Source organism: Cavia porcellus, unplaced genomic scaffold (assembly GCF_034190915.1).
Source record: "Cavia porcellus strain 051 isolate PalLab524CR breed Dunkin Hartley unplaced genomic scaffold, mCavPor4.1 scaffold_31, whole genome shotgun sequence".
Classification (NCBI taxonomy): domain Eukaryota; kingdom Metazoa; phylum Chordata; class Mammalia; order Rodentia; family Caviidae; genus Cavia; species Cavia porcellus.
The window spans coordinates 43,718,073-43,742,373 of record NW_026947514.1 but is presented as its reverse complement, the minus strand read 5'-3'; the positions used below and the strand labels follow the sequence as shown (position 1 = coordinate 43,742,373).

The window sequence follows — 24,301 nt, the reverse complement described above, 5'->3', positions numbered from 1 at the left end:
AAATGAATGAGTGGACTCATTCCTCCTTCAAATAATGCTTATCTAAAGTGTGTATTTCAGCCCTTAAGGGTTTATTAGTTATGTATTTTGTCTGGATGGGCTTCTGGAGAGGTAAGCCTGTGAAGGGTCCTGGGTTGGTACAGCGCCTTGTGCCATACAGGTCTTAGGGGCCATCAGGGATTGTTCTCAGTATAATGGCTGACCCTCCCTGGGTCCTGAGCTACTTTCCTAACCCAGGAACATTTGGGGCTCAAACTGCTGATTTAGGATTGAGGTATCCATAGTGACCCTTGGGGATGGTGAAACCATCACTTGGGTTGAAACGTTTAGACTTTTTTAGAGGTGCAAATATTGCTGGCAGTGATCTCTGTGCCTCTTTCTACCACAGCCTTTCATAGGGTCTGGGGACACTCAGAACTCCCTCCCGGTACTGCTTTGGTCCTGTCCATGGGGCAGATCTTTCCGTTCTTAGAAACAAGTCTATTTTGTGAGCACTCTTCCTGTTCTTGTCTTTCCTGCGTTTGTGCCAGCACTTAACGTCTCCTCCTCCCCTCCCCTCCTCTGCCCTCCCCTTTCCTCCCCCTTCCTCTCTCTCTTTCCTCTGCAGGCCCTCTTCTTCTTTGTGGTGTCCAGCTAACTCACATCTTTACTGTCACCTTCATTGTCTTACTGTAGTGGAGAGGGAGACACACCACAGTTAGACCCTTCTACCTCCAGAGAGCAGTGTTCCAGAGGACACTTCAGCCGTTTCCAATTTAGAGCATTTTCATTGTCCTGGTATCCTCAGAAGCTTATTTTGTCTGTCTTTAATACAAATTTTATTGCTGGCATTGCAAGCTGATGTTGACAAATGTGCATATGTGGGTGACCGAGGGGCCACTAGATCTAGCTGATGTGAAATAGCCCCAAATCATCACACCTTCTCTCTGCTACCTTCTCTTAAGAACAGTAACTTTATTCTAGGTTCCATTATATTTCATAGTGAAGTAGGCAGGAGGGTGGAAAGATCTGAAAACCTGCCGTTGCTTAGCAGAAGTGAGGGCCCCAGGACGATGGTCTGTTTCCTTGTCTACACAGGCTGGCTACATGTCTGGAATGCTGGTCCCTGTAGGAGTGGGGATAGCCGGAGCCTTGTTTATCTTGGGCGCACTCTACAGCATTAAGGTTATGAATCGCCGGAGGAGAAATGGCTTCAAAAGACATAAAAGAAAGGTATGGAACCAATACGAGCAAAACCTAGTTGGTTTCAGAGCACTCTTCACTTATCTAACTAGCTTAATGAGGCACACGCAGTTTAATGGTGCAAAAACAGTACATACTGATGTGCCCAGTGCTTCAGATGAACCTGCCTCGAGTCTGATTTTCACTGTGTCCTTTAAAGTGGACCTGTTCCTTAGCCCTGTTCTGCAGTTGAAGGCGTTTAATGCTTTTCTCTTTTCTTTTCCTAGCAGAGAGAATTCAACAGCATGCAAGATCGAGTGATGCTCTTAGCTGACAGCTCTGAAGATGAATTTTGAATTGGACTGTGGTTTCATCGGGATGTTCAATGATGTTACTATTTTATTTTCATTTTGAGGCAAAACAACAACAACAGCATCATGCCATACTGCTGCTATGAGCCCTAGTGTCTGCTGGATAGTAGGTTTTTCTTGTTCTGAGCAGAAAAGGCATGCTGTAAACTAAATGTAACACACAGTGTTTGGTTATGCTGTAGTGCATTTCCTGTCACATGGGCTGTGATTTATAAACACACGGTATACATGTTGTTCAGTAAAAGTAGCGGGATTAGGTAGAGTAAATTTTTCCACAGTTTGAATTATCTGAATTAAGTGTAATGTTTATTGCCACCAAGGCATGCTTGACTTTGAAACAGAAATCTTGATGAAGAGTAACTTCTCATAATCACGCTCTCCGTACTTGAAATTTAGGCTCGTGGGCTACGGTACATCTTGCATTTGCATTAAAATTAGCACCTACCTGGAATGAAATCTGTTTTTGTCAAGATCTCTCAGCACATTAGAATTGTTCCTTGTAGATTTGTATGTATCTCACTATATACTTCAGTCTCTTACTTTTATTTTCACTGTCTGTTATACTCTAAGTCTTGGTCAGGAGAAAAGTGCCCCAGAAATTGTATGTTAAATTGATGCTTAATAACATATGTGCTTTCCTAAATATTATGACTATGTCCTTCAGGTCTGTCAACGGTGTCTTACATGTTTATCATGAAAAAGTATTCTTTCTGTGGGCCATCTGCCACCGGCAGGAAGAAATGAGGGAGAAATGAGGAGAATGAGGGTGGGCAGAACTCCCGGAGCATTTAGCTCTGCTGTTCGGCTCTCTGCTTATGTGACCACTACACGAATGTGTCAGTTGCTTTTTTGCAACTGTGGTCTTTTCCATGGAAGGAATGAGCCACTGTTGGTTGTTTTTTGGACTGATTAGGGCAAAATATGTTCTGTGGTAGAAGCAGGCTCCGTGGCCAGGGGTGTAGCACACAGTGGAGCTCATGGAAAACCAACCACTCTCAGGGCACCCACCCCAGAATAGGGACTGTGTGAGAGCTGGGCGTGTGATTCCCTGCACGGTACTAAGTAGGGTATTTAAATATCCTGTTTGAATCTGGGCATTTGGGACTTGTGTTTAGTTGAGTTTTGGAGTAGATAAATGTTCCAGAGACCACTGTTACTGTGGAGAATTCATGGTGTTCATTATTGGCTTTGCTGCTGCATCACACAGAGGTTCCTCATAGCTGCGGGCTGAGGAGGGATGTATGTTTCTGTTTCTCATTTGACTGGAAATGGAACTGAAGCAGAAATAGGAAATGGTTATTATCCAAAGTCAAACCCAGGGAGAAACTCAAAACCATGCACCCTGCCTTCAGTTCAGCACTTTTTCCAGGTGTCTGGAGGAAGCAGTGACATTATAGAGCCCTTCTTTACAGTCAGAGTTCTAAACAAGCAGCTGCTTGGAGAAGGAGCCTTTGATAGGAGCTGCTGTCTTTGTTAAATGATGAATGATGCCTCATGAATTTCACTCTTACACATGAACTTAAGTATCACTTGTAGGAAACTAATCAGGAAAACTTCCTAGAACCTATTCTTGACAGATGACTGGTTCATAAGAATGTTTTCATTAAGTAATGTTAACTCTTCCTGCTCAGAGAGGCATGCAAGTGTGTGAAATTGATAGAGACACAAACAGCTCTGTACAAGCAAGTTAGTGGTTGATAAATAAACTCAAGGATTTTAAACATGGAAGTCAGGGCCAAGACACTTATCAGGGATGTAAAACTTCACGAGTAGAGACACCCCGATTACACAGGGGCACGCTTCATTGTCTTAAGAGCAGGCTTTTCTGTAAGTGCTTCTCGGGTTAGGAAGAAAGAGGTGTTATGAGCACTAACCTCGCACCGGCAAGGATGCTGATGGTGCCCAGGCAGCTGTCCTGTAGCCTTCACTGGATCGGGTAGTAGCTGCCCTCTGCACACTACAGTATAATAAAGTCACAAATAACCAGCACATTCCATCTCCAGGGAGCTGTGGGCGCCGCACACATGTGGCTTTAGGCTTGAGCAGAAACATGGCTGTATACTTTGGGGAGAACACGTGGCTGTTTAAAGGGAAAGAGCATTTTTAGATCAGAGGTGGTTTCTGTGCAAACCACTGAAACATCTGGATAAAGAAAATGTAGGGTGCACATAAAGTACACTGTCGTCGTTCACTCTTAGAAAATCTCGTCATCGAGACCCTAGGTATAAAGTTAGAGGACAAGGAGGCCAATCACACAAACATGAGTGCTGCAGAATTCCAGTTAGCTGAGGTGGCTAATCAAATAGATGTACAGGAGGTAAAATGCAGGTTTCCAGGAACTAGCATGTGTGCATACATGCATGCATGCGTGCATGTATTAGTGCGTGTGTGTGTGTGTGTGTGTGTGTGTGTGTGTGTGTGTGTCTGGTGGGGGAGGACACGGGAAGAACTGATCAAGGGGTATAAAGTTACAGTTTTGCAGGATGAATTTGGGAGGCCTGCTGTACACATGGCACCTCTAGTTAACAACACTGTATTGTGAGCTTAAAAAATTGTTAAGAGGCTCGGTCTCATGTTGTGTTCCTGCCATAAAGAAAGAAACAGTGAAAGAAGAGAAACAAAAGAAAAAGAAAAAAACAAAGAAAAGAGAGACAAAGTAGAGCTCACATCCCTGGAGGAAGAGATGTTTTCCTCCATGAGATCCTGTGACTCACACCTGCCCTGGTGGAAAGAGGAAAATGAACATGGACAGGAGGAAGCTGCCAGAGAAGAGTGCGAGGCTGGGACGGAGAGAGAAGGTGTCTTCCACGCCCTGACGTCCTTTTCTGTGATCAGGAGACAATGTTTTCCTTTTAAGTCTTCTTGAGTTTTTCTCTGCTGTGAGCTGCTTGCTGTTGTAAGAAGCTGCTGGCTTAATTTATCTGCAGCGTTTGGAGTTAATTAGGATCCCAGGGTAGCAGATTCCCTTAGCAGTGCCTTAGCCTTGGTTGAAGTCCATCAACTGTCACTGCAGTTTTCCAGAAACACTTTCTTAGATTACCTGGACCGCTTATCTTGTTCATAAACATTGTGAGGAAATGTTTAAAGTGAAGTTTCAAAATATATTTAAAGTACTTGTAGTGTAGTCAATCAAAACTGACTTCATTTCATAATTTTATGAACCTTTTGTGGTGCTGGGGATGGAACCTAAGATCTCAGGCATGCTAGACCAATGCTTGAATACTGAGCTACACCCTCAGCTTTCATTTCACTGTCTTTTTAAAGGTAAAACCTAAAAGTCAAAATATTGTGAAGATGACAATTATGTGGAGCAATGTAAAGCTTCCTAATGCCCAGAACTGGCCTTTCTCTCTGCCTTCAGGTGTGTCTTTCCTGTGCAAGTCTAGAGGAAGCACCGTATTTGGAATTATATCCATTATGAGGGGAGAGGAAGCCAGTCACCCACAGGCATTGTGATTTCTGGGAAAGTACTAGAAGATGTCTAAAGCCTTTTTTTTTTTTTTTTTTTTTTTAATTTTTGGGTACTAGAAGTTGAACTTACGACCTTGCTCTTGCCAGGGAGGTGCTGTGCTGCTGAGCTATGTCCCTGGCCCAGGCATTGTGATTTCTGTGCATATGAATAATCAGTGTTCCTACCAGCTGCCAAAAAAGCAGCATTTGAAAACAGGATATATTATTGGGTGTGAGCTTATAGCCATGTGGCCTTTGATAAGACAGGCTTTGTTATGACCGCAGAGCAATCTGAAAAGGCAGGATTACAGTTGAAGAAGCTTCCTTTTTAGGTTATGTGAAGGCATGGTAATAAGGAAAGAAATATGGGTAGAAGAGGATGGGAAATGGTAATGCAGAGCGTATGTAAAAGTGGCACAAAACTTTACAGCAGTGAGGTGCACCCCTTACAGCTTTCAGTGATGACAGTCTGCTGCTGCATGCGGGCCATCGGTTCTTCACTGCTGCCTTAGAATGTGCTGCCGGAGGCCAAGTTCTGAATGGATCAATACTTGGAAAAGTTATGAAGATGAGCGAAGAGGGAACACAGTGCACAAGATCGTTAGTCAGTGAAGGTGCCATAAAGCTACAAAAATCTATTTTGCTTCCATCTTTTCCATCAAAGAAAATTACCCTGCAATAGGTGGGATGAATACATGTAGTTGGGAAGGAATTGAAGCCCAAGATGAATGAGGAGATGAAAGGTGCTTGGTTACTTTAAATGAGCTGAAGTGAAGTTAAATATCTTCCTTAATTACACAGACTTCAAATGACTGAATATAAATGTCTAGAAACAGGAAATAATTTGAAAACAAAATAATGGGATTGACTCAATAAAACTCTCATATTTGCACATTTAGTGCCCCCATAAAGCTCACACCTCCTTTTATGGGTAGCTATTAGGCTTATAAGATGGAGATAGACCGAGAAGAGACATCTAATTATGTTAACTCTGTTAATTATAAACTTGGCAATCAACATGGCTGGGAATATAATTCTGTCGCTTAATTTGTATATGCATAAAAAATTCAGCATTTATTTTGTAAGCCACTGTAATGTAAATCACTGGGAATATCCTGTTTGTGGTAACAAGTAGATTTAACTACCTATTAACCCAAATTTTTATTATGGGCATGCAAGATAAAGAGAAACATGAAAGAAGAAAAGAAGGAAATGAGGAGGGAAATTTCCTCTAGGAAATAGCAACAAAAAGTATAAAGAAACGAATCATTCTAATTTCCTTTTTTATGTAAGAGATAAAGGAAGAGAAGTCCAAAATGGTTTTGTAACCAGTAAAATTCCAAAGCTCTGGGATTAGGGGTGTGGCTCAGTGGTAGAGTGCTTGCGTAGCTTGCATTAGGTCTGAGTTTGATCCCCAGTACCACAAACAAAACAAAAAACAAAACAAAACCAGCACCACCACCCAGAAGTCTGTGTCAGGGGGATTCAAGGATGACTAGAGATTCCATCTTTGATAAACCTGGAGCACTTGAACATATTGCTTCTTTCTGAGTCAGTGTTCATTGAATACCTTTGATGTGTTGGACAGTGTGTCAAGTGCTAGGGGACCAAGAATAGCAAGATACAGTCCATGACCAGAAGGAATCTAGGGACTAACAGGGGAAAGAGTTAATGCACAGTTTTACCCAAGGTTGCTATGGGATCCATAAAAGGAGTACCCCTTCTTAGGAGAAGACTGGGAATGTTTTCTAGAGCAAGTAACATCAAACCTGAGGCTGCACGGGATGGGCGAGTAGGGGTTAGTGAGGTGAAGGAGACAGAGGAATGCATGTTCTAACTGGGAGCCACAGCAGCAGGGAGAGAGGAGCTAAGCATGGTGGAGTGGTGGTTTTGTGGAGGAAGGGTGGGTGGGGTGCTGGGGAGTGCATGGTGTGAAGCAGACTGACCCTGAGGTCTGAGTCATGCCAAGGAAGTGGGACTTTGTTCTGAGGCCAGTTAGAAGTCACGCAAGGGTATCCTGCCATGAAGGGATATGTCTGGGCTGTAGGTCAGGGGAAGACGGGCTTGGAAAAGTTGATGTCCGAAATTAGGGACACCAGTCAAGGGCCACACTGGCGAAGCAATGCTGTTGAGTGATGACTGTGGTCCCAACCAAAGTGCAGGAGGGAATTATGAATGGGGCGGGTGGATCCTAAAAGAGTTAGGCGGGGAGCAGGACTTGGGGATTGGTCAGATGTGGAGATGGGGAAAGGACAGTGGTAAAGGAAACTGGGATCATGGATTCACAGAATCCAGTCTCCTGCTTGTGAAGGAACTGACTGTGTCTGGACCTGAGAAAAAGAACAATTCTGCCAAACATGTATAGGCAGCTTTAACTTTCTATGAAGTGTGTATGTGTTCATTCTTTGTTACTTTCAGTAGTAGGTGCCAAAGAAGTAACTTTAGGAAAATTTAAGCATCTAGGAAAACCTCCAGATATATCCAGTTACTTGGAGTGACTAGCTAGGATCTGATTGGTTTGTAGACTAGTATGAGTGCTTCTTATTCCTTGGCATGAGAGCCAAGGCTTAGTATATCATTTTGCTTGATAACAAATCCCAGAAGCTCTGTCTCAAGGCCAAGCCAGGGGAGGATGAGGTCAGTGTGTGGAGGTGTGGCCTGGAGAATGTCCAGCCCCATGTCCTAGTGTTCCATGGTATCTGGGGCTTTTGACAGTTGTCATGGACAACCATCAAGTAGCTTATCTTCCTTAGCATATGAAAAATAAGCCAAATTTTGCATGGTTGCCATGTCAACATCAGCACAGGGCTGGATTCTGGAGGCCTCTGTGATGGCAGCATAGAATTGAAGAAATACAGAAAAGCATAAGAAATATCACCTCAATTCTACTCCCAGAGATTACCATTGTTAACAGTTTCAGCTATATTTTTCTAATCTTTTCTGTGTATTCATGATATGTTTTATATGCTTAATTTTACACAAAATCTGGATTATAGTTTACGTGCTATTTTGTTACCTCTTTGTTGCTACTATTTCTCATGATTGTCTTAAAAGGGATAAATAAAAGGAAAAGCTTGTGAAAATCTTGCAGTTGTATTTGAATGACCAAGCCGTGTCTCATCATTAATAAGATTTTTTTTAAGCATCTGATGATGCATGACTGTTTACTTCTCTCAAGATGCTTCCATAGGATACAAACAAAAACTCAGTTGAAAGGAGAAATCTTCCTAACTGGAACATCCATTGGCAAATGTCATCTTCTTGTGCCTTGCAGAATTAGAGTACACTTGTCTGTCTTTGCTTTTGCCCTTGAAGCAAAGATTGTAAGTTTTTATAATGAGGCAGTAAGGCTGAATGACCATTAGGGAAGGCAATACTTAGCATTGTGGGAAACATTGATAAAACACACTTCACTATGGTGACCTAAATTAATTAAGCTTGTTTGGTTCAACTCTCTTAAATCTAATTGGTATTTTTGTGTCATCTATTATTTTCGGTGAATAAACTTTCTATGTCTGATGTCGCTTGGCTAAAGTTAAATGGGCAGAGGTTCACTGTGCTGCCTGCTGTTTTTCCCTCTCCACCCTTGCTACACAGAGGAATCACTTCTGTACCCCAGACTCCCTAAGCGAACCGCCCTCCAAAGGGTCAGCCAATGAAGTTGGGTTCAAATGGGCTTAGTAGGATTTTTGCATGATTAAATAATATTAATGAAATTGTTATTTTGAGACAGGATTTTGCTATGGAACCCAGGCTGGCTTTGAACTTGTGATCTCCCAGCCTCCTGGGCCGTATGGATTGCATATGACAGCCGCCACACCCAGCCTGCTGTGTTATTTTAATTTCATGTATTTTCAGGGGGAAAAAGTGTGTGTTTAAAACTAGTTAATGAAACTCTTTTGGCCAAGCCTTTTGTAAGCATCTTCCCTAACCCACGGGTTCTCCAAATTCCTGGCACAATAGGAGATGAAGTTAGACAGACTGCTGAACTTTATTCTAAAAATGCTATCTTTGGGTGTCAATTCTTGTTCATAAAATGTTGTTAGGTTAAAATAGCATGGAGCAAGCATTTGGCAAACTGCTTGACTGAGCCTTTGCTTAGAGGTTGTCTCTTTAGGACACATTTTTGTTCTTGCTTAAGATCTGGAGTCTGAAAAATTACAAATAAAAGTTAAGATCATACTTGTTTTCTGTTATAAATGATGAGATTATTAGTTTGGGGAACTTGTTAAATAACCTAATTGTAAGCTATATACACAAATGTGAATTAAAAAATCTTAGTGGAAGTAAAAGTTTTTTAAATTTAGTGATGATATGATGAGAAATGCTTACCAAGATATCACTGTGGGCCCATGCTGTTTTCAATGTTTAATGTGGCCAAGTGCACTTAATTAACTGCCAAAACCTACCAAGGTAGGTGTTCAACGTCTGCGATGGAGGAACTCACACATGCAGTAAATAATTATCCTGACAAGGGGACCCTAAAAAAAGACCTACACTAACTGACTTGTTGGATGTTTTCCCATGCTATATGAGCTTTATAGCATTGGTCTTTAGCCATAATTTGGATTCAGTTTTTAGGGTATTTGCATACACTGCATACTCTGAACACTGCCCTTTGGGCAGACAATTTGTCTATCTCCCAAATACCATGAGGAAAGAAGTCACAAAAAAGAGTATAATATATTGAGTTGTATTCTGAAATAATTGAATGATCCTGTGGCTAAACAAGCTGGTTCCAAAGATAATGTGCAATAGAATACCCGGTCATTCTGAGTAAAGTTTATCGTTAGTGTTTGTCATTTATTAAAGTAGTAGTTTGTAATTTCTCAGTAGTTAATTAAGGTTTTTACATCTGATTTAAAATAATTTTATAGATTAAAAGCCTTTTTGTTTATTCTTAAAAACAGAATATTGATGATGTGATATTTGTGTAGTGTCACAATAATGTGTGTCTTATTATAATGGCAACGTTTTAGAAGTTGAGACTGTCCTGTGTTCACGTACCATTGATTTCTTTTTTATGTATGTATGTAAGTATGTATTTATTTTTTTTTATTTAAGGAGAAAAAGGGAAAAAAAGCAGAAAAAGGGTACAAGTTATACAGAATTTCAGAAAAAAAAATAAACAGGAAATCACTAGTTAATGGATTACATATTGTCATCTTAGAAATATTTGTTCAAGTTACAAGATTAAAGCAAATAAACTGGACATTCAAACAGCGAGACTACAAACAGTTCTGTTCAATGATCCAACAAAACTCAGTAATATTGTCAATCTTATACACTTAAATTTACATGCAGTAATACCATTTAGAGCACTTTCTTTTCCTCTCTTTTGTACAATGACTATTACACATTTTGGGTTTTATTGCTCCCACAGTTCCTACTGCTTTTTTTGGAAGAGAGTAAAACCAAATGTGACTTAACAGAACAGAATCAGTTAAATCAAAAGGGTGGACATAATAGATAATGTAAAAACATAATACAAGGTGATCAACAATGGTTACCATAATGCCTCCTGCTATCTCAAATAGAATTGCCTGTATCATCAGTTATAATAAAATTGAACAAAACAGTAAAGAATGAAACCAACAAAACCAAAACATTGGAGACATTACAGGTCTTCAAAAGTAGATAATAGTCCACCAGTATGGGCGTCATAATGAATCCCATTATCTTCACAGCTGTTGCCTAAACTTTCGAACCTGGTACTATCAAGCAAAGCAGAATAGAGGAACATTGGTCAGAACAAGATCGTGAGAGCAATACAGGGCTTCAAATCAATTAATAGAATATCAAAGTGGGTTACTATAATGTATCCTGCTTTTTTAAAATTTATTTTTCCTTTAATTAAAAGGATAAAAATAAAAAAGTAAATAATAAAATGGAGATTGAGATAAAAGAGGGCATAACAACTGAACAGTGCAGATCAATACATAACCATTTAAGCAAATCAGTGTTTCACCACAAGATAATCCCAACATAAAAGTAGTTACCATATTGTGTCTTTCCTTGAGATCTTTGAGTATAACTTTGTATACTGTAGCATCAAATATATCAACACAATGTATAACCATTCAAGAGAATGACAGTATTACAGGGTATTTAGAATCAACTAACAGATAATGAACTATGGTTTCTGTATCTCCTTGTCTATAAAAGTTTTTGTTTATACTATCACATATAATAAAATCCAATAAGATACAACATGTTAAGACCTATGGAGACAGAAAAACAAAAGCTTGATGGGACTTCAAAATAAGATGATACCAAATCAGCACTACCTATTATGACATCGTTTTCTCCAAGATAGCTGTTCCTATCATCCAATCTTCTCTGCCTCATTTTTCTTGAGCTCTTTTTCTGTCATTAGTTGTCAGCTTATCTTCTTCATTTTGTTTTCTGTTGCATTCATTGTGGCCTCTCTGCCACTATTTCTGGATTCTTTGTATTTTTCTTTTTTAGAATATCCTGCAGTATTCTCTGTAGAGTTGAATTGGTAGTTGCATATCCCCCTAGTTCCTCTTTATCCTGGAAGCACCTTGTTTTTCCATCAATTTTCAGGGATAGTTGTGCAGGATATCTCAATCTTGGCTGGAGGTTATTATATTTCAAAGCTTGAATTATTTCCTCCCATGCTCTTTGTGATTTGATGGTTTGTGCCGAGAAGTCTGCTGTAATTCTGATGGGTGTTCCCTTGTAAGTGATTTATTTCTTGTTTCTGATGGCTTTTAATATTCTGTTCTTATATTGGATTTCTGGAATTTTGATTATTATATGCCTGGGTGTTGCTCTATTTGGGTTGTAGGTAGCTGGAGTCCTGTATGCCTCATATATCTGAGTATCTTTACCATTTGCTAAATTAGGGAAATTCTCTTGGATTATTTCTGTGAATAGCTTTTGTAGTCCATTTGTTTGTGTCCCTACTTCTTCTCTTATGTTCTTGATTCTTAAGTTATAGATCCTCTTATCATCTTCTAGTTTTTGTATTGTTGCTGTTTGTTTTTTTGTTATTTTTAAGAAGTTTTTCACTTCATGCTCCCATATTACAAATCTGCCCTCCAGTTCAGATGATCTGTCCTTAGATTCTTTCAAACTGTTATGCCAGTTTTCATAGAATTTTTAGTTTCCTGGTAATCTCTTTGAACCTGCTTCACGTATTCTATGTTTTCTCTATTTTCTCCATCAAATAATTGTCCCCTCTTTTTTTGTTCTTCCATTCCACCATCTGCTTTTTCTTGGGTGGTGCTTAGCATTTCTCTGACTATTCTGCTTATGTGTTGCTTCAGGTCATTAATAACTTCATTCCTGAACTCATCTATGAGGTTCTGGAAATAGCCTTTTATGTTTATTGGTGGCATGGCTGCAATTGCCTGTTTCTCAGGATTGGGGGCCGAGGAGCCTTTCTTGTTGCTCCCTCTTCCCATATTCTTTGTTGTTTCCTTATATATGCAAGCGTATGTAGGAGGTCCAGCTTCCTTCCCTGTAGGCCACAGTCTGACTGAATTGCGCCGGCTAGGTGTTCTCGCCCACCGTAGCACACCAGGGAGTTACGGACTAGGCAGTCTATGCAGGGCCCGCCCCTCCAGGTCAACCTACCAAAAGGCCTCACTGCTAGGGTGCACCTTCAGGCGCTGGGATCTGGGTTGTTCTAGCCTACTGGGTCTCAGCCAGCAGTGTCACATAGGCTAGGCACTGCTCACCAATTCTGCTTGAGAGGGGGATATGTGACTGAAGTCACTACAGCTCCCTGTTCCAGCAAGTCTGCCTGGTCCCAGAATGTCCTCTGTTGGCACCTCCTAGACAGTGGGAGAGTCCCAGTTTCCCTCACTCACCGCAGGTCGATGCACGGCTCCCCGCCTGCCCAGCTCTTAACTCTGTTCACCGTTTCCTGTTCTCAGCACTTTCGTGCGTCTCTCCCAGTGGAGCCGATTCAGATGTAGCCGTGGCAGCAGGAAACCCAAATCGCAGCTTTAAATGGCGCGAGCTCCAGCTTCCACACTCAGGCTTTGTCTGTTCCTGTTATAGCACCAGGATTGCATTCCCAATTGGTATCTCTCAGCCCAGTTCATTCTTGGGTCAGCAGGGTATATCTCCTCTTGGTTAGGATTCCTCCCTCCGCACCATTCCTGGATTCTAAGCTGTTTCTCGGAGAAAGCCTGTGTAGCTGCTGCTATCTGTCCACCATATTCTCTGGATCCAAAAGATTGAAATTCTGTATTTTTAACAAGCATCCAATTCTGCCAATGTTGCCGGTTCTTGGGCCACACTGAGTGGTGAGGTGTTGTAATCCCAGTGACTCAGGAGGTAGGGAAGCTCACCGTTGAGTGGCCACTTCTAGTGAACGCCTCCTTGCTGGGGGGCGGGGGGGTGGAGCTGTCTGCAGAGTCCCAGGGCAGTTCACCATATGGTAAGGCAGGCAGTCAAACTGATTGTCACTGATCCATGTCACATCCTTTTGGTAGGGCTTTGTGGTCTTTGCAGATAGATGCTGGTCCTTCTTTTCTCCTCTCCCTCCTTTTTGCCAGACAACTTCTGATTCACCTGCTATCACTAAGTCAGGCCGCTCTGAACCAGCTCAGGGTATCTTCCCACTAAGTTCACGTTCACGTGGTCGGCATGGTCCTCCCCAGCCACTTTCCTTCTTTGGCTTCTGGGAGAACTGGATCTCCTAACTCTGGTCTTATCTTGCCAATCATTCCCTCTGAGGGCTTTGTGTGCTCCCATATTTTTCAGTGTCCATTTCCTTCATGATAATGGAAGGTACCTTGGGCACTTGGAGGAAGAGATGGGCCTTCATGTGCTGCTGCTAGGTCCGGGGAAGGGCTTTGCCAATCAGCACCCCAAGCAGTGCATTTGTAGGCCTGGAGCACTGAAGCTTTGTAGTGTAGCACATTTGCTGGAACAGCTGTGTTATCACCATTGATTTCTAGATGCGTAAGGCTTCCATGTACAATTCATGGTTTTTGACATTATTTAATGGAATTTCTCTATGCCAGTGGAGAATTACTCTTCAGGCCATACTTGAGGAATGCTGTACTTCACTGAAGTAGAGTCAAATAACCTTTGTGGCACAGATCTGTTCTTGGCTTATGACAGCAGAAGGTTGTTTCTTTGCCTTAATGAAGACAAAGTACACTGTATTCAGTAGAAAAACCAGAGAAGGTCTTGAAGAAGAAAAACAAGTATAAAAACCAATTGTATTGGATATTTTTTGTGTGCATCTCAAAGTGTTGCATACATACATGTGTGCGCGTGTGTATAAGAGAGGGAAGAAAGGAGGGGTGAGAGATAACTAAATAGCAAAATGCTTATATTCTAAACTAGACCATAATTGAGAGCAAAAGTGGACAAAGGAGACACTGTAAACTGGAATGAACCTAGGACCTTGGGACCTCCTAGACCAGTGACAGTGGACCCTTTGGAGTTTTCACTGACTACAAACAGCCTGCAGTGGCATACGTGCTGTATGTTGCCACCACTGTTCTCGATAGAGCATGGCAGGTACCTTGCACCATTCCAGACCCTTTTATTCCAGTCACTGTGGCATCTACCAGTTCTGTACCCACAATGGTGGGTGCCCATGGGGCTGCTCTTGGCTTCTACACATGTACAATGACATGGGGTGCTAACCTGGTGGTCTAAGCTGATGGCTATGGAAACTGGTGTAGAAATGCTCCTGCCCTTCATGGCTCTTACGGCCACTTCTCAGCTGCATTTCATGAGGCTCTTAGAGAATTCCTTAGGACCTGCTCTGGTTGTCCATTGCAGCTCTGCCCAAAGACTCATATTTGCATTGGCCCTCCCCTCTGCCACTACTATGTGAGCAGAAGAGTTTGTCTCAGGTGCTGTTTTCAGGGGCATCTCCAATGCTGAGTCCTGGCATAACACAGGACTCCATAACTGAGGTTGAAACTCTGGCATAAGCTTTCTGGTCAGTGGTGACACACACTCCATTGGAGCTGGGAGGCAGAGCAGGAAGCCTGACCAGCAGTGTGCAGTCCCTGGGGGATGGGGAAGAGATGCAGGCAGAAGGCAAAGCACTGGTGTGAGAGCTGTGGCCCCCAAACAGCATGGGAACAGTCATCATTAGGATTGAACTGGTGATCTGTGTAGATGTGAAAAAGAGAATGAAGAAAATGCCAAGGTCAGATCACTCACTTGTCAACACAAGGAATGTTGTGGGATCCAGTGTCTGTGTGGAAGTCTGATAGGAGGCCCTCACTGGGAGACTGTGCTGAGCTTCTGTTCTCAAGGTTAACTCCATGCAAGCAACCTAGACTGGCAGAGGCCCCGTCCTTTGTCTGGAGGAGGAAGGGTCCCGGGTTCCTGGGGCACCTCGGCCCGTACCCAGCAGCGCCTGGCCGTCGGTGAGCGGAGGAGGAGCTGCGCGGACCCGGAGCCGCCTGCAGAGGCCCCGTCCTTTGTCTGGAGGAGGAGGGGTCCCGGGTTCCTGGGGCACCTCGGCCCGTACCCAGCCGCGCCTGGCCATCGGTGTGCAGAGGAGGAGCTGCGCGGATCCGGAGCCGCCTGCAGAGGCCCCTTCCTTTGTCTGGAGGAGGAGGGGTCCCGGGTTCCTGAGGCACCTCGGCCTGAGCCCAGCCGCGCATAGCCATCTGCGTGCAGAGGAGGAGCGGGGTAGATCCGGAGTGCCCGCAGGAGGCCCTTCCTTTGTCTGGAGGTTTGTGGATATCTCTGCCAGCAGGGAGGGATCACAGGCTCCTGAGGCACTGCGGTCTGTGGTGAGTACCCTAACCCGGCTGCGATCCAAGAGCTGTGGATCTACCAAGGGGCAGGTGGGTGCACAGTGTCCCTGAGGCCCAGCTTGTCTGGAACCGCGGAGTTCTGATCAAGCAGAGAAGGGCCATTGGTTCTGCAGGCCCAATGGCCTGGGGTAGAGGGGTGCCAGAGTCTCAGTAGCTGCAAACATAGAAGGGGATTTTCAACAGATCCTGAGGAGGCTTTCAAATAACACTTGAAACACAGAAATATAGGAAAATGACAAAACGAAAGACCAAATTACAACCTCAAACCTCCAGCCCAACTCAGGAAACCCTAGGAGAAGTGTATTTAGAAGAAAATATATCCCATCCTCCTCATATATTAGACACAATAGCTACTGAAGTTGACAAGCAACTCCAGGAAGCTTTAAAGAAATTCAAACTCGAAATAATTTCTCAGATAAAAGAAGAAATGATAAAAGAAATGAAAGAGATTCTAAATATATCTAAAGAAAACACAGATAAAAAATTGGAGGAATTAAACAAAAAGATAGAATCCCTAGACGAGCAATATAAGAAACAAACAGAATACATAATGCAGATGCACAGAGATATACAGGAAATAAAAAACTCCACTGAAAGTTGTAAAAACCGCCTTAATGAAAGTGAAGACAGAATTTCAGACCTTGAAGACAGGATTGCAGCAAGTGAACAGGAAAGGAAAGATCTTTTAAAAATAACAAGGAATCAGGAAATAACAATTCAACAACTGCAAGATGATGCAAAGAAGAATAACATAAGAATGATAGGGATTAATGAAAAAGAAGGAGACAACATAAAGGATATCAAGAGGATATTTAGAGAAGCAATAGCTGAAAACTTCCCAAGCATGAGATCAGAAACTGACATCAGGATCAGTGAAGCATATAGAACTCCAAATAGTCATAACCAAAATAAAACTACACCCAGACATATAATAATCACCATCCCAGAAATCCAACACAAGAATAGATTATTAAAAGCTGTCAGAGAGAAAAGACAGATCACTTATAAAGGAAAACCTATCAGAATCACAGCAGACTTCTCAGCACAAACAATAAAGTCAAGAAGAGCATGGAGTGAAGTATTCCAGATCCTAAAGCAAAATGATTTCCAACCTAGACTGATATATCCTGCAACACTATCATTTAAAATAGATGGTGAAATACGAAACTTCCATGACAAAGAACAGCTGAAGAACTTCATGAACACCAAACCAACCCTGCAAAAAATATTGAAAGACAGTTTAGATACACAAAGGAAAAAACCACTAAGCAAAGCAAATAATTAAACAGAACAGAAAGATAAAGATGCAACAGCAGAGAGATAAGAATCCTACAATTAAACAACATTTAACAGTAATAACCATTAATGTAAATGGTCTCAATGCACCAATCAAAAGAAACAGACTAGCAGAATGGATCAAGAAACAAAATCCAACCATATGCTGTTTACAGGAAACCCATCTAACCCAGAAGGATACTCACAGACTGAAAGTCAAAGGATGGAAAACAATTCTTCATGCAGCAGGAATCCAAAAAAAGGCAGGAGTAGCCATTCTGTTTGCAGACAACGTGAACTTTAAACCAACAATGACCATAAAGGACAAAGAAGGTCACTACATACTCGTAAGGGGAAAACTCCAAGAGGAAGAGATAACTATCTTAAATATATACGCACCAAACTCCAGAGCGCCCAGTTATATAAAACAATTATTAACAGAAATGAAAACTCAAATTATCAGTAACACAATTGTAACGGGAGACCTTAATACGCCATTGACACCAAGGGACAGATCGACCAGACAGAAAATGAGTAAAGAAATAACAGAACTGAATCATACCTGTGAACAAATGGGTTTGATAGACATATACAGAATGTTCCACCCAACAACATCAGAATACACATTCTTCTCAGCAGTACATGGATCATTTTCTAAAATAGACCATATATTAGCTCATAAAACATATTTAAACAAGTGCAAAAGAGCTGAAATCATCCCTTGCATGTTATCGGATCACAGCGCTCTGAAATTAGAAATTAATGATAAAAGATACCGCAAAAATCCCACAAACACATGGAAACTGAATAACACACTCTTGAGTAATCAGTGGGTCACAGAAGAAATTAAAGAAGAAATCAAACAATACCTAAAAGAAAATGAAAATGCAGATACAACTTACCGGAATCTGTGGGATACAATGAAAGCCGTTCTGAGAGGAAAATTTATTGCACTGAGTTCCCACATCAGGAAAACAGAACGAATACAAATAAATAACTTGATGCTACACCTCAAACAGCTAGAAAAGGAAGAGCAAGTCAAGCCCAAAGCCAAAAGAAGAGAGGAAATTATAAAAATCAGAGCAGAAATCAATGCAATAGAGACTAAGAAAACAATCCAAAGGATCAACAAATCAAAGAGTTGGTTCTTTGAAAGAATAAATAAAATCGATAAGCCCCTAGCCAACCTTATTAAAAAAAGGGAAGAAAAAGCTCAAATTCATGCAATAAGAAATGAAAAAGGAGAAGTCACTACAGACCCAATAGAAATACAGAAGATCATCAACACCTATTTTGAAAACCTCTACTCTCAAAAGTTTGATAACACAGAAGAAATAGACAGTTTCTTAGAAGCATATGAAGTGCCAAAGCTAGATCAAGAGGATGTAAAACTGTTGAATAACCCAATCTCGGTTACTGAAATTGAAAATGTAATTAAGTCCTTACCCACCAAGAAGAGCCCAGGCCCAGATGGATTCACTGCAGAATTCTACAAGAAATACAAAGAAGACCTAATGCCGACACTCCTCAAACTATTCAATGAAATTGAAAGGGAAGCAATCCTGCCTAAGTCATTCCTGGAAGCAAATATCACTCTAGTACCAAAACCTGAGAAAGACCCAACTAAAAAAGAGAACTATAGACCGATCTCCCTAATGAACACAGATGCAAAAATCCTCAATAAAATATTGGCAAATAGGATCCAGCAAATCATCAAGAAGATTATACACCATGACCAAGTGGGATTCATCCCAGGAATGCAAGGATGGTTCAACATACGCAAATCAATAAATGTAATTCACCATATCAATAAAGCCAAAAATAAGAATCACATGATCATTTCTATAGATGCAGAAAAAGCCTTCGATAAGGTCCAACATTTATTCATGATAAAAACTCTACAGAAAATTGGAATAGATGGTCTTTACCTCAATATAATAAAGGCCATTTATGACAAACCAACAGCCAGCATCATACTAAATGGCCAAAAATTGAAAGCCTTTAATTTAAAATCAGGCACAAGACAAGGATGTCCTTTATCACCACTCCTATTTAATATAGTACTGGAAGTACTAGCCAGAGCAATTAGGCAAGAAAGAGAAATAAAAGGGGTAAAGATAGGAAAAGAAGAAGTTAAGTTGTCATTGTTTGCAGATGACATGATACTCTACATAGAAGACCCCCTAAGCTCCATTGAAAGACTCTTAGATACAATAAATAAATTCAGTAATGTGGCTGGATACAAAATCAATACTCAGAAATCAATAGCATTCCTATACACAAACAACAAAACCACAGAGAGGGAAATAAGGGAAACTGGTCTATTCACATTAGCAAGCAAAAAAATGAAATATTTAGGAATTACTCTTACAAAAGAAGTGAAAGACTTATACAGTGAAAACTATATTACACTGAAAAAGGAAATTGAAGATGATCTCAGAAAATGGAAAGACATCCCTTGCTCATGGATAGGAAGAACAAACATTGTGAAGATGGCCATTCTCCCAAAACTCTTATACAGATTCAATGCAATCCCAATAGAAATACCATCAACATACCTTATAGATCTAGAGAAATCACTCCTAAATTTCATCTGGAACCAGAAGAGACCTAGAATCGCAAAAGCAATTCTAAGCAGCAAAGACAAAGCAGGAGGCATCACAATCCCTGACTTGAAATTATACTACAAAGCAACAGTAGTAAAATCAACATGGTATTGGAATCAAAACAGAGCTGAAGATCAATGGAATAGATTAGAAGATACAACCACAACTACAAACACACTCAACCACCTTATCTTCGATAAAGGAGCCAAGCAGGTTCACTGGAAGAACGACAGTCTCTTTAATAAATGGTGCTGGAAAAACTGGCTCTCCATTTGCCGAAAACTAAAGCTAGACCCATGTCTATCACCATGTACTAAATTAAAATCTAAATGGGTCAAAGATCTGAATATTAAAACAGAAACGCTAAATCTATTGGAAGACAAATTGGGTAGAAACCTTGGAGGCATAGGAGTAGGTAGAGAATTCATGAATAGGACTCAAACTGCACGGGAAATACTTCCCAGAATCAATAACTGGGACCTCTTCTTATTAAAAAGTTTTTGCATGTCAAAAGAAATCTCCAGCATAGTGAAAAGAAAACCCACAAACTGGGAAAAGATTTTAGTGAACTCTCTCTCAGACAAGGGCCTCTTGTCTAAAACATATAAAGAATTAAAAAAACTCAGACCTTCAAAATTCAAAGATCCAATCCAAAAATGGGCATCTGAGATGAATACGCAATTCTCAGATGAAGAAATGCAAATGGCAAATAAATACATGAAAAAATGCTCATCATCATTGGCCATTAGAGAAATGCAAATTAAAACCACACTGAGATACCATCTCACTCCTGAAAGAATGGCCAGGATCAAGAAAACCAACAACAACAAATGCTGGAGAGGCTGTGGGGAAAAAGGAACTCTCCTGCACTGTTGGTGGGAGTGTAGACTGGTACAGCCTTTGTGGAGATCTGTCTGGAGGTTTCTCAAAAAGTTGGGATTGGAAATCCCATTTATTCCAGCTATTCCACTTCTAGGCATATTCCCAGAAGAACTGAAAGCATCATACCACAGGGATATATGTGCACCTATGTTTATAGCAGCACAATTTGTAATCGCCAGATCTTGGAAACAACCCAAGTGTCCATCAACTGAGGAATGGATAAAAAAGTTGTGGTATTTCTATACAATGGAGTATTATTCAGCTATAAAGAAGGATTGCATTGAGATATTTATCAATAAATGGGCGCAGCTTGAGACCATACTCATAAGTGAAATAAATCAATCTCGCATGTATGAATACCGAATAGTTTCCCTAATGTAAGTAATGATTCAAATATATAAAAATATGTGATAATCATGATTCCCCATTATGTGGCCTTGAAGCCTTATAAAATTTTCACTTATTAATTAGAAAGGCTTTACTCTGGGCTTTTTGATATGGAAATATTTGAAGCTATAGTATATGAAGTTTTATCCAAATATTTTAAGGAAAAAGACAGACACTATGGTAACTACTATTCTTTAAAAAAAATTATTTAGCTACTTCTTATGTTTATTTTAATTAAGGGAAAAACTTAAAAAATTAGGATATATAGTAGTAACTCTTTTTGATCTCCTATTAACTTGTTTTGAAGTCCTGTAATACTCCCAAGATCTTGTTTTGACTGATTAGACTCTGTTCCATTCTGTGCGACAGTAGCAAGTTTGAAGGTATAGGCAACTAATTTGAAGGCAATAAGATTCACAAAGATGCCCATTCTGGTTTGACTATTGTCTCCTTTGGAAGTCCTGCAATGTTCACAATGCCTAAGTTTTATTGGTCTTGTTCTCCACTGTTTTGTCCAACTTTATAATATCTAATGAGATAGACAATTCCTTTTAAGGAAACAAGAGACAATGTTGATAACCATTGTTGATGACCTTGTACTCTGTTCTACATCATGTGCTATGTCTATCCTTGGTTTGGACTTACAGCTTTGTTTTGCCATATTTGACTTTATTATCTCCCCCCCAAGAGAGTAATGAGAACTGAGGAGTAATAAAATCCAAAATGTGTAAATTTTGTTATAAAAAAGAGAGGGAGGGAAAAAAAAAAAGAGCTCTAACGGATATAACAACAAGTGTGTTTAGGGATGTTAAATAGCTGACTATATTAATGTTTTTGGATCATTGAACACAGCTGTCTGCAGTCTCTCCGTTTGAATGTCTACTTTGTATTCTTTGATACTGTGATTTGAGCAACTATTTCCAAGATGATATTATGTAATCTATTAACAGGTGATTTCTTACTGTTATGTTTATTTTTTTTTTTTTGTAGTTCTGTATTATGTGTAACCTTACACTGCTTTGTCTTGTTTTGTGTTTTTCTCTTTTTCCTCTTAAATAAAAAAAAAAAAAGCAACCTAGACTGTGAAACTGCTGGTCAAGAGGGAAATTTAGAACAGTGGTCAAGGTCAGAGACTGTGACTATCACTGTGCTCTTGATATTACTTGTGTTATTGTGAAGATCACAGCTGCAATAGCAGCCCTGGGACTTGGCCCATTGAGTTCTTGAGTGAAATCTGTGCAGATTACACCTGGCAGCCATCTAGACTGCACTTCAAGGAGGGTACAGACAAGTCCAGAGACTGGATTGGTCCCTCTGCACCCCTCCTAATCCTCTTGTTCTTGCCAACACCACAGTGACTAGGTCTGTGCAGGTGACAGTTAGCACTGCTACCTCCTAGGCACCAGCCTTATGCTGTTGGCACTCACATCTCTGATGTGAGTGTCCCAGTACCACACCACCAGTCAGCTCAGACATGCACTGCTGAGGAGCATAGAGGAGGTGACAGTTGTGAGGCCACATATGGCTCTTGGGCTGAGGGTTAGTTGCTGTGTTTTCCTCTTCCCTGACCCAGGAAGACAGTTCTGAGTTGTGATTTATGAGGCTTCCCCAATCCCTTGGGAGCCAATCGCCCACCACAGTGGCCGACCAGTAGCTCATCTTGGGTGAGCTTTTCCCTTGGACACATTTCGTGCCTCTATTCTGCACTCCTGCCCCCTGAGGCTACATTTTCAAGTGAAGTCCTGTGTTAAAGCTTTTGTTTTTGGAAAAAATGGTGTGGAACGGGGGAGGGAGAGAGAGACAGACAGATAAAAAGTTTAGTTGAGGGTACAACTCAAGACAGGAAACTGATCTGGTATTAAACTGCAGGAGTATTTTGGCATATCAGAGCCCAATCTAGTACTATGACATTTCTAATAATGAAGATGACATCTTTACGGGACACACTTTCTTGTTAGAAACTCTGTAATCAGAGGATATGACAATTTTAGAGCTGGAAGGATCTTTGAATCTCATTTTTAGCCTATGTTTTGTTTTAAAGAGAAAAAAGTTTGAGTTAAGTATGCATTCTAGTGCATCTGATGAAAGGATTTACAGTATGCCACTATTATGATAAAATAATGATAATTATCACAAAAAATTATCACAAAATAATGATAATTTTCCCACAGTGTAAAATTACATACCTAAGTTAACATAAAGACAGGCAAAACAGAGCTAAGGTAAGAACACATGATGTTAAGGTTGATTTGTGTTTGGAAAATATAGAGATCAGGACTAGTTCAAATTAAAAAAAATGTGTGGTCCTGGGGCCTCACATGTGCTAAACAAGTGCTGGGTTGCTGGCCGTACTCCCAGCCCAGAGATGGGGGTATTTTAGGGAGGGAAATAGCCTTCTCAGGAGACAGACCTTTCCTAGGAGTTACTAAATTTGGGGGTAAGAATGAAGGGTCTAATAATCTGCATACCACACCTTGGCATGCTTAGCAAATATGCTGGGCTGGAGTCATGATCTTTATTCTATAGGGTAAGAGGCTGAGACTCAGACTTAAAATTAATTTCTAAGGTGTCTTGTAATCTAAGGAGCTTGAATGTATTCTTTCCACCCATCTTAACCACATTCCTCTGCAAAAGAAGAGTTTACTTTCCCTTTCCTGTAGTTCCACAGTTCACATGCAGCCTTGCCTAGAAGGGGGACAGTTTCTCTGGTCCTTCCACTTCAAATTCCTATTACTATGGCAAGTAGAAACACTGAAATGACACCCAGGATTTGGAGACAGATTTATTCATATCTATGGGCACTGATAAGGGTTATTCCCAAAATGTCAGGCTCCAGTTTCTCCTGGCCTAGCACTTTTTTGGGATAAGCAAGCAGGAAGTACAAAAGCCTAATGGCTTATCAAAAGAGGACTGGTTTATACAGCATGCATCACAGTGACCAGTTGTTTCTCAGAGACAAAAGCAACGAGAGCTGGAACGGGAATATCACTTGGGCCACTAAGAAACTAAAGTATCCGAGCTGGGTGGGGGGCATTTTCTGTTACACTATAACAGGAATAACAGGTTTTACCTCCAAAGCCACTTTAACATACCTCATTTCTACATTACCTTTCCAATCTCCCACCTAAAATTTCTATTAGAGTGCTAATTATAACTTGAAAATAATTTAGTGAAAAGGAGAAGACAGTTCCTACTTAGAATGAAAATACAAATTTTTAGCAGACTAAGTAGTTAGATGAATCAGGGTCAATGAAGGTATTGTATACCAGTCAGGGACAAATATTTTTTATCAGATATTTTAGTGCATTTAATGAAGGACTCATTCATTTGTTTAATACCCTAAACTTTTTAAATGTCTAGAGATGTGCTCTTTGATACAGTAGGAAAGAGCCACACACAG

At 40.7% G+C, this 24,301-nt stretch overlaps 1 protein-coding gene across 4 annotated transcripts in view; it reads left to right on the top strand.

Annotated features, from left to right (window-relative positions):
- Armh4 (armadillo like helical domain containing 4) overlaps window positions 1-2,175 on the top strand; it is a 133,844-nt gene extending 131,669 nt beyond the window's left edge. For 3 of the 4 annotated variants that reach the window (XM_063241531.1, XM_063241530.1, XM_063241527.1), the window contains exons 7-8: window positions 1,078-1,212; window positions 1,449-2,175. In XM_063241531.1, coding sequence (XP_063097601.1) covers window positions 1,078-1,212; window positions 1,449-1,517 — 204 coding nt within the window. In that variant the 3' untranslated portion in view covers window positions 1,518-2,175. The remainder of the gene's footprint in view (window positions 1-1,077; window positions 1,213-1,448) is intronic. The other variant, XM_063241529.1, reaches the window with a different exon arrangement.
- The last annotated feature ends 22,126 nt before the right edge of the window (window positions 2,176-24,301 follow it).